At 40.8% G+C, this 10,681-nt stretch overlaps 1 protein-coding gene across 1 annotated transcript; it reads left to right on the forward strand.

The window, feature by feature from the left end:
• The first annotated feature begins 429 nt into the window (after positions 1-429).
• LOC108496709 (solute carrier family 22 member 2-like) lies at positions 430-10,681 on the forward strand. The gene is given in 10 exon segments (XM_017813668.1): positions 430-483; positions 485-841; positions 2,306-2,409; positions 3,421-3,575; positions 4,395-4,563; positions 5,383-5,497; positions 6,030-6,130; positions 6,302-6,516; positions 9,565-9,664; positions 10,615-10,681. Coding segments are annotated over 10 exon segments (1,437 nt in total).

Raw genomic sequence — 10,681 nt, forward strand, 5'->3', positions numbered from 1 at the left:
TTTGAGGATAAGGTTTTTCAGTTGTACATATTTACATATATGAGGAAGAGAACCATATTGTTTTTATAATATTTACGGCCTCTGAAAATACTGGACAGCAGTATTACCACCTACCCTTTACTGTGCAGTGATGGACTCTCAGTGACAGACTGAGATGGCCATAATCTAAGATATCAGATCTTTTATTTCAAATATGTCAGATATAAAACAAATTAACAACAGAGGCAAAAGAAAAGAGCCAAAATGTGTTTAGAAATGGCATTTGAGAAACAAAGGCTGCAATGCATGGTTTGACAATTGACAAAGTTAATTATTACTTTTTTTGTGAGTTTTGGGCAAACACTTCATTTGTTGTTTAAGCATGCAGTGAAGGCCAAAGCCCTGGAAAGCAACAGAGGTAGATATTTTAATGAGTCGTGACATACAAAGATGCCAACCCTGAATGACTTTTCAGAGCAGGTAGGAGAATTTGACTTCTTCCAGAAAAAAAACCCTCTTTGTTTTATGCCTGCTTTCTGCTACCTTTTTTCTTATTTACGTGGGGATTTTTTTCCTGGGTTTCATCCCTGAGCACCATCACTGCAGCCCCAGGGTGGCTGAGCTGAGCCAGCGGTGTGGCTGGAGTCTGGAGAAGCAGCTGAATCACACAGTCCCCAAGTGGGATGGCCATGGGTCCAGTTACAACAGCCGCTGCAGGAGGTACAAGGTGGACTGGAATGCAACAGGCATCAGCTGCAGCGAACCCCCCAGCAGCCTTGTGGGCAATGGGAGCACTGTTCCCCTTGGTCCCTGCTGGGATGGCTGGGTTTACAACTTCCCAGGGAGCTCTCTTGTGACCAAGGTAAGACATAGCTTGTTCTGAAAATTCACTCTTGTCTGCACAGCTTAAAGCTAGAAGAGGCTGGATTAGTAAAGTTTGCTTTTGGTGTACAGTCTGAGTCTTACTGCTAATAAGTAGTGAATACCAGAACTTGGTAGGCACTTGGAGCAAAGATTTATATACAGAAATAATGAGAAATTATTGCTTTTTTTGGGAGCATAATACTACCATCTTCTCATCAATTAAGCCTTTCATCAATGGCTATTCTCATAATTCATTATTTCCATCAGCAAACTGAGGGTAGCACCCCATAGCCCAAACTGCACATTTGTGTGATAATCCAAACAGATATTCACTTAAAATGAATAAGAAGCAGAGGATGCTTTAGCAACAGCAGGGTTCTTTTCTCTCAACTTGCAGTATCTAAACCAGATAACCTAAAATATGAAAAACTGTGCAAACCAATACCAACAGTCTAAAAGCCTGAGACCTGAAGCATAGGAAGGACCTCAAAACAGATCTCTCCTAGTTCTCTACCAGTCCCAAATCTGTATTAGCTATATCTGAACCATGCCTAACAGATGTTTCTGTAACTTGTTCTTTAAAAAGTGCAATGTTGAATACTTCACAGTATTCTTTGGGCAGGGTATTCATATTTCCTTGCTTCACTATCATCACTGTTACAAAGCAAGTCCATCTCATTTTCCCTTGGGACAGATGGGCTGGGGCAGAAAAAAGCACTCCAGCTGTTCTCCACACCAGGGAAACAGAGCTGAGCTGTTTAGTATGGTCCCTGCAAACTTGTCTGTGTTAGAAAAGGACATACATGCTTCTTTCTGGGCTGAAGTCTAACCACACTTGGGTGAATATTTCCAGCTGTAGAGAAGCTATTACCAGTTTGTCCTCCTCCCTTCACTTGGTGCACAGTGGTAACCTCTTAATTGTAAACCAAAAGCAGGTTCCCAAGTATTCATTTACTGCAGAGAAAAGTCAGCCAAAATCCACTTTTGACAGTGCTAATGAGATGTGAGACAGGCATCTTGTGGCTCCACCCCAGCAGATCTCATAGTAGCACCTCCATTTCTCACACCCAGCAAGCACTGCTTTTATGCAGCAAGGTTATGCATGGTTTGAGACAGATCTTGGCGTCTGGGAAGGATACAATGCCCCAAGTGTCCTCCAGATTTCAAGCAGATGGGTGGGGATGAGAAGATTTTTCTGAACTTATTTATTTGTTTGTTAGGAGTTTCTCTCCCTTTCTTGCTCTCCTTATGTGTCATTATGCAATCATTTTTCAGGGTGTAACCTTTTTCACAAGGTTTGAGAAAATCTGGACAAGATCTGTTGCAGATGTCAGTTTAAGAGGTTAGAAGATTTCTTTTCTGGAGTCTGTTTACTCATTGGTGTCATTGGCTTCCTTCCTCCTCAAAGAGCCATGCTTTGTGGGGAATGTTCCTGTGCTTCTAACGGTGGTTGCCCTTGCAGTTTAATCCGGTGTGTGAGGACTCCTGGAAGCTAGACCTCTTCCAGTCATGTGTGAATGCTGTGGTTTTTATTGGCTCCATGAGTGTTGGCTACATAGCAGACAGGTAGGCAGTATGTAGCCAGGTATGAGATTAACTGTTTCCTCTGGTTATCTGCTTTCTGCATGTTGTTGAACAAGATTCATGATTTGAAGGGAAAATTAATGCAGTCAAAACCTGATTCAAAAGGTCTATGTGTCACAAAGGGGTGGATGGTAGTTTCTAAGGCCCTGCTTTTAAAGTTGTGACTCAGGAATCCACAGAAATGCAATGGTGCTGCTCCATTATATGGCTCTGGGGAATTTGCACATTCACAAGTGAAGGGATTTTATTTTTTCTCACAGCTACAAACTGCAATGCAAGCTCAGAGTCCGAGATGAAATTTCATCGCATGCACCAAAACTATTTGTTAATCTTTGCGATAAATTTGTTTCACATTAATTTTAACCGTATCCAGATGGTCATAAATCAGTTAATATTACTGTGGAGAACAAGAGATATTTATTTTGGCTGGCATTTATTATCATGCTATTTTTGTTAGTGGATAATTAATAATTTAACGGCTTTCATAATTCATACTTTTAACTGAATATATATCTCTGCCAGCTAGAAAACAAATGCCTTTCCAGTGTTCCAGTAAGCTTGTTTCTTTTGGAAACTGCCTATTTCTATCAGTGAGTCACAGTGATACAGGGAATGACAAATAACAGGGATGTACAAAACTCTATTTAAGAGCTCAATACTCAGCCAAGGTTGATAAAATATGTAAAGATCCCAGTTAGCAAACAAGATCCCCATAAAAAGCTATTACAGCTTTGAAACATGGGCTGAGGAGCCATATCAGAGCATTCTTGAACTCATTAGCTAAATCATTAACCAGACGTAAGCAATTACCTGAAGACAAGACAGGTGAGTCCTGTGAGCTTCCACTGAGATGGAAAATGTCGCAAAAGGAAGAGCAGATATGGACTCCTACTCAAAATGAACAGAGAAGAGAGGGGCAGGGACCCTCTCTAGCCTCTTCAAACCCTATCCTACCAGGGCTGAGCCTTGTTCTTCTCTTCTTTCCCTCTGCAGGTTTGACTGCAAACTCTGCCTTCTGGTCACAGTCCTCATCAACGTGGTTTTGGGGGTTCTGATGCCCTTTGCACCAAGCTACACCTGGACAGGGATCTTACGCCTGATACAGGAACTGGTCAGCAAGGGGGGCTGACTGACAGGCTACATCCTCAGTTACAGCAGTTTGCAATTACACCTTCTGGGCAGGAACCCTCTCTTTAGCAGCAAGGCTGACCCCCGCTGGTGCCATCTGATTTTCAAAGCACTGTATATGACAAGAGCAGACAGTGACACTGTGCTATTCATTGCCAAACTGCACCTCTCTGCTTAAATGCAGGTGCTTATGACCCAAGCTTGCACCAGCTCATAGACATAAATTGAATAATTCAGAGGCAGCTCTGAAAACTAGGGAATGTTCATAGCTGGAGAGCACACATCAAAATGAAGGGCAAGGTCTAGAGACAAGAACAACTTGAAAACACTGTGAAGACGTATGGCACCTTCCTGGGAAAGGCAGCAAATGGTGCTGTGAAAGGTAACACTTGTGTTTTACAGCCTTGGTGCCAGAAGGATTTTTGCTGCCCTGCATCAGGTGCTTGGTGGGTAGAGAGGCTCCCTAGCTGTGTGGGAGGAGGGAGATGGAGGCAAGAGAGTGACATTTGTCTGTTTTATTTTGCCATTTGATTCTTAGATTGAAGAAATGCATTGAGGAAAAACAACCTTTACCCTGTGTTGCTGGGTGAGGGCCTGACACTCTGGAAGGCAGGGGTGAAGTCCCCAGCTGAATGGTGGAGGAGTAAGTCAGGACTTGCCCTGTGATTTACACCAGGGACCAAGACCAGCTCTGCATTCCCATCCAAACCCAGGCCAGTGTGCCATGACACAAGGGCACAGCTGAGCATGGGGGCTACATGGGGTCTCAGTTAGCAAGAGTTATGTTCCCCTGGCTCTCCAAACCAATCTATTTCTGCTCATATGACTTGTCTTTGCAGTTGCAGAACTTGTTGACTCAGACTACCGGAGGGCAGTGGGCATCACTTACCAGCTTGCCTTCAGCCTGGGACTCCTCATCTTCACCGCCCCGGCTTATGCACTTCCACACTGGAGGTGACTCCAGCTTGCAGTCACGCTGCCCAATTTTTTTTTCCTTCGCTACTATTGGTAAGTGCCTGGTCTTGCAGCTGCCAGTAATGCCACACCACACCGATAAAACCAGGGGACTGTAGCTGAGAGCTGATGTTTCTCCATAGGGATTGGCTATAGCTCTACATGTAGGATTTCCAAGATGATACTGAATGAGATCTGGTGTTTTTCTGTTTCCTCTGCCCAAAAGTTTACTCTGAATCACCTAAGAGGAAGGGACTACCTTCAACACATTGTAATGTTTCTGTGTTTGGGGTCCTTGATACACATCAAAAAATAATAATGATTTCTTGAATAGTACTTGAGCTACTGTCAGAAGGGAGTTTTTTAAATAATTGATTATAATTATTTTTTAATGCAATGAACACACTTTTTTTTTTTAATGTGAGTAAAAATTCTCCTTAGAAAATTCCATAACTAGATCAGGGAGCAGAACTGGGAGGGTTTTTTTGTTTGATCTTTTTTTTAAAGGTTATTTTTAACATGGAAGAAACTAAGGATCAGGTTTACAGCTATTCTTTCTTATATCCACAGGCTATTAGCTATTTCTAAAATATGTCAAGAGAATTTATCTCAGACTAATGTTTCTACACTATAATAAACTGAGTTTAGATTTAAAAAAAAAAAGAATTAGATTCAGGCTACCTTGTCATTCAAGTGAAGCACGAATCAGTGCAATCACTGGCAGCCACAGCTACCACTGAGTTCAGCACTGCCTATGGATCCTCAATACACCTTGGAATTCTAGTCTCAGCAACTCAGTTCCATTTTCATTTTCCGTGTACCAGTAATGTGCATTTTCCTTCCCTGTAGCTGTCATGCTTATATGTGTTGCAGGTATCTGCCTGCGTCTCCCCAGTGGCTAATAGCTCAAAAGCAAAACGATAAAGCTATGGAAGTTATTAAGCACATTGCCAAGGGAAATAAGAAGAAGCTACCTCTTTTTTTCCAGGTGACTGCACTGCATTTGCTGCACATCTGCGAGCCCTAAGCAAAATAATGCTATGACTTTAGGATTGTGTTGGGTTTAGAGTAGGGAGCAGGTTGGTGGTCAAAATCACTGTAGTTTCCTAAAGCAAAGGCAAGTGAATTTTCTTTACTTTCACTGCTTGAGACCTTTGCAGAGCATATTTGGGAAAAAGAGGCTTGCAAAAATATCCAGCAGGTAAAAAAATTCTTCTTTTAAGTAGCATCAATCAAGAGGAAACTTGCCAAATCTCTACTTAAAATTTCAGAACAGCCTTATTTATTATTTTTTTAAACACCGCTTCATGCCATACATATGACTAGAGAGATACAAAGACTGCCTGTATAAATCCTCATATTTCCTTTCCCCACAACACTCCAGAGAAGTTATTTTGCCCTCAGTTGGCAAAATGAAAACTCTTATCCTGTCATCAATCTAGAGGAAAACACTTATTATAATGCTCACCACCCTCTCCCCTACCCACTGTAATCTCTTGTCCTGTGATTTATGCTCCCAGAATTTCAGCTCTGAAGATGAAGGTAAGTTGAAACCTTCATTTCTAGACCTGGTCAGGTCACCTCAGATCAGAAAATACACATTCATTTTGATGTATAGTTGGTAAGGATGGGAAAGCTTTTGCAGATCGAATGGAAGTGTGTGATCCAGTGCCCTTAAACCATCATTGTTGATTTAAGCCTATTTTGCTCCTGACCAGCTGCAAATCTCAATTCTTTGCATAAACTCTCTCCCAAGGGCGTTGGCTTCATTTGCACCCTCTTCTCTGCCCAGGTTCACAAGCTCTGTCCTCTACCAGGGGCTCATCGTGTACATGGGAATAGCTGCCGGGAACATGTATCTGGATTTCCTCTATTCTGCTCTTGCGGAGTTCCCAGCCACCTTCATTCTCATGTTAACACTGGATCACATTGGCCATCGCTACACCCAGGCTGCGGCTAACGTGATGACCGGGGCTGCTTGCCTGGTTACGGCATTCATCCCAGACAGTGAGTTGTGCAAACCTCCTCTGCCAATGAATTCTCTCCCTGTCTCTTGGTTGCTGTTCTGGAAAATAGAAAACACTCCTTGTTAACCTGGCCCATGTCAGTATTGTGATCCAATGAAGGCAAATACCAGAAAAGCTAATTTATGTCCCACCATCAGATTTTATACCTACTAATGAGAGGCTTGAGAAATGGGGTCAACTAAATTTCCAAAATAGCATCAAATCAGATTGTAAGTCTGCAGGTACTAGGTCAAAGAGCATGCCTCGTTAAGTCCACAATTTTTATCTGGCCAAAAGCTTGGATTTGAATGAACAAATCAGGGGTTTCATCCAAAAATCCATGTGCTTTGTTTCTAAAAAGGAAAAATGTATAGGCACATGCACACACTTAAATACCATCTGGATGCAGTAAGTCCTTTCTGCCATCAACAGTGCTGCTCCCATGAATGTATGATGTCAAACAACCATGGTGGCAGACATTTGTCTTTGGTTCAGTTAAGCGTTCACTCCAAGGCCATAGTCTCAAAGCAATGTGACACTCAAGGGTCACTGAATGAAGTCTTTCCTTTTGTTTTATGGAATATAAGTAGACTAAAACTACAGACATAACAGTGCCATGCAACTATGAGTTCGCAGGGGGTACAAGAACAAACACACAAAATGTTACATAAAAACTTTGTATGTAAAACCCCGAAGTGTTTCTTGAAACTTTTGGTAAGAACACTGAAACTTTAAGGTTTTGTTTCTAAGTTTCATTAGTTCTCCAGTGACTCTGCTTAAATTGTTAAGCTTGTTAAGGTAGTGAAAGTTGTTAAGATCTAAAATGCACCGCAATCGAAGCAGCTGTTGAGACAATTTAGTTCAAATAACTTATTTAAAAGGTTCTTAAGCATCTCCATGCCTTGTTAATTAATGTATTCACGTTATTGCCACAGAAGGGGAATTTTCTTGGGGTTTTGCCCCTGTCTCGAGGAGAGGGGGAAGGAAAATCTTCTTTGTTGTCTAAAACCTTTAAAATTGCTTTTTGAGTTTGTCTCTGCAAAACCAAAACACTAGACACCTGCTAGAGCAGACAAGACAAACTGCTTTCAGTGAGAATGAAGAAAACTTTTCTGACTCCTGTGATATCCACAAATGATGGGAACCACTGAATGCTTGCTTTTGTGTTTGCAAGTGGCAACGTGATAAAGGGTTTGATTTTGTTATTAAGATAATGTTCAAAATGTTTATAGATTGTTTTCTAATTGTTTCAGCAAGTGAAAGGATTCCCTGATAATTTATATAAAGACTTATATAGGATTTCATGTGAAGATTGAGAATGATAAACAAATATTTGATTCCTTCTGCCCTTACAGTGTTAAAACATGCAACACATGGAGTTACACACAGCCTTCGACCTTGAGGTAAAAGGACAATAAAAGCATAAAATGGCTTTTTGCTTTTGCTTCAAGCTTCAGCTAAAAAATCACCTCAACCTTCAACTTTGAACTAAAGGACAGTTAAAAGCATAAAATTACTTATATTTCTTTACTTCAAAACTGACCATTCCTGAACAAAAAGCTACAGAGAAACTGCATATTTGCCTAACCTCTACATCTGTTTCTTCCACGCTAGCCACCTGTTTAAATTATTATTAACATGTTTGTTAAGTTTGTTATTAAAAGCAAAAAGCAGCTAACAGAAATAGATGGACAAAAGCTGAAAATTAACTACATTCTAGAAATCACAGACAAACTGGTTACTTGCAAAGGATGCTAAGTTTTGAGCTATGTTAACATATTATAATAATAATTTGTTTTATATACTGTGTTATTGTGATGATAACTTAGTCTAATTGTTTACAGGAGATGCTGAGTTTTAAGTTATGTTAAACATATTGTGATGATAACTTGTGTGTATATCTTTGAGTTTATTAACTATTGGTTTTCTATAACAAAAAAAGGGGGGGAAGAAAGCAGGTAAGATGTGATATAGGTTTGATAAGTCTTATATTCTTCATATTAATTCATTTTTAAATTTTCAAAACAGGTACAATTGCCAGATATGACTACCAGAAGTGACAGATTGAAAAACATGCAACCAATAACCACTTATAAATCTAAAATTTGTAGTTAAAAATTAGGGACATAATAAAAATTCTAAGTATGAATGGGTGGGTATGAATGAAGTGGCCACTTCTGTATGAATGAGAGAAGCTGTGTGAACATGTACGTGTGTGAACAGAGATGCTTCATGTGCCATGAACAAATTACACTTACATCACAACACTGGTTCTCTAAGGGCCCTTTTCTAGAAATGGAGTTGAATTTCTCCTGGTTACCAATTACATGCAGGCCCCTGGAGAAGTGAGAGTCGATGTTTTATCCGGTTATGCAAAAACCCTCAGGTTAATAAAGTTGTTGTTTATCCCAAATACACACAAACCCTTAAGAAATGAAAGTACAAATTTATGTCAAGCAAGTCTCAAAGATTACAGGTAAAGGTTCAAATAAGTAAGTCTGTTAAAAGACCAAAGTGATGGAGTGGTAATTGTTAAAGGACGTTTACAAAGTTTAAAATGCGCTGTTGTTGCACTGTTTCCGTGACTCGTCTTAAATATTTAGAGTGGGGGAGATGTAGGAGTCGGGTTTCAGGAAAGGTGCCGAGCCACACCCTGGGAAATGTAGTTACTAAGTACTCCCACGCACATGGGCACTGAGATGCTCTTGGTGGTTGGTCAAGAGAGTCACGTGTTACTTTGAACTGATGATAAAAAGTGTTGTTTGAATTGAATAAACGGATTTGGCTGTGCACCCCCCAAGAAGCTAGTCGGGTCCGTGTAACTTATTTACGTATTATAATAATATGCCACAGAGACGTACCTCAGAAATATCAGCAATTAAACTGAAAAATAAGAATCATGTAGATGAAAAGTGTTATTACCACTTTGAGGAGTCCTTATTCTATCATTAGGGCAGACATGTCTTAATGAGAATTAATTAGCGACTTGGACTTAAACATGGGCATGACCATTGCATTGCCTTTTATGATCCTTGTTCTGTGCTTGCAGCTGTGATTGTTCTAATAGACAGCGGCTTAGTTTTGCTTCTACCTGAAATGAAGGGAAAGGCTCTGCCTGAAACTATTGGAGATGCTGAAAATCTGCACAGGTATGGCATTAAGTAACTTCAGGGCAGAGAAACTCTCCTTTACATCTGCAAAATGTGCTAAAAAAAGCCCCGTTTTTTATACATCTCTGGGAATCTAAGGGGTTTTGTTGCACACAGCGGATGGTTGGTGTGTGACCCATCCCTGATAGTAATATCAGGCTCTGGGCTCTTGTATGATCTGACCACAATCCACAAAGACCTTACACGTGAGCCAGACATTAAGAGAAGGCATGGAAGGTGGTTTCATGGGCCATCTGAAAAGCACTGATTAGTGAGAGGACTGCTGATGCCCTCAGAGATGCTCCCACTTGACAGGGACAAAGCTGGCTGAGATGTGGTTTTAAATTTGTGGAGCAATGCAGTGAATGTCCTGTGATTTCAGTGCTTTTGACTTCTGGCACAACTTGCACCTCCTGGAGTACCTCCCAGGGTGAGGGTAGAGCTCCACAGATACTGAAAGAGTCACTTGAATTTACCGAAGCTCATGTGAAGCCAAAAGATACTTGTCCTGGTAGAAACTTGGGTGTGGAAAAAAAAGGACCTAGCCTGGCCAGAAAGAGATGGCAACATAGCACAGGGTAGAGCAGGGAGAGTTTGCCTCTAGGAAACATTAGGAAAATCATACATGCAACCACACGCACAGATGTGACTTTAGAAACCACCTACAATAGGAGATTTTACAGTAGGAAATGCCAGAGTCAAACTTACTAAAGGTACCATTGTGATATGATTTCCAGACAGCAGCACAGCTGCAACAAGGCCACAGAAAGTCTCCAGTTTACTCCTTATTCTGCTGCTCTTCAAAATAATCTAACCTCATTTGAACAATTGCCAGTGATGAGATATCAGTTAAACCTAGTTTTCAATGTATGTAAGCATACAGATTATTCGATGGATCACACTGTTAGGCACCAGGTGCATTACCTGCCTTTTCCCCTTTCATTCCACAGGCAAGAGAGAAGTAAAGAAAAAATTATTTATCTCCACATTCTGACTTCCGAAGTTGCCCCCAAGTAA

This window comes from Lepidothrix coronata, unplaced genomic scaffold (assembly GCF_001604755.1).
Source record: "Lepidothrix coronata isolate B3197 unplaced genomic scaffold, Lepidothrix_coronata-1.0 Scaffold42, whole genome shotgun sequence".
Lineage (NCBI taxonomy): Eukaryota > Metazoa > Chordata > Aves > Passeriformes > Pipridae > Lepidothrix > Lepidothrix coronata.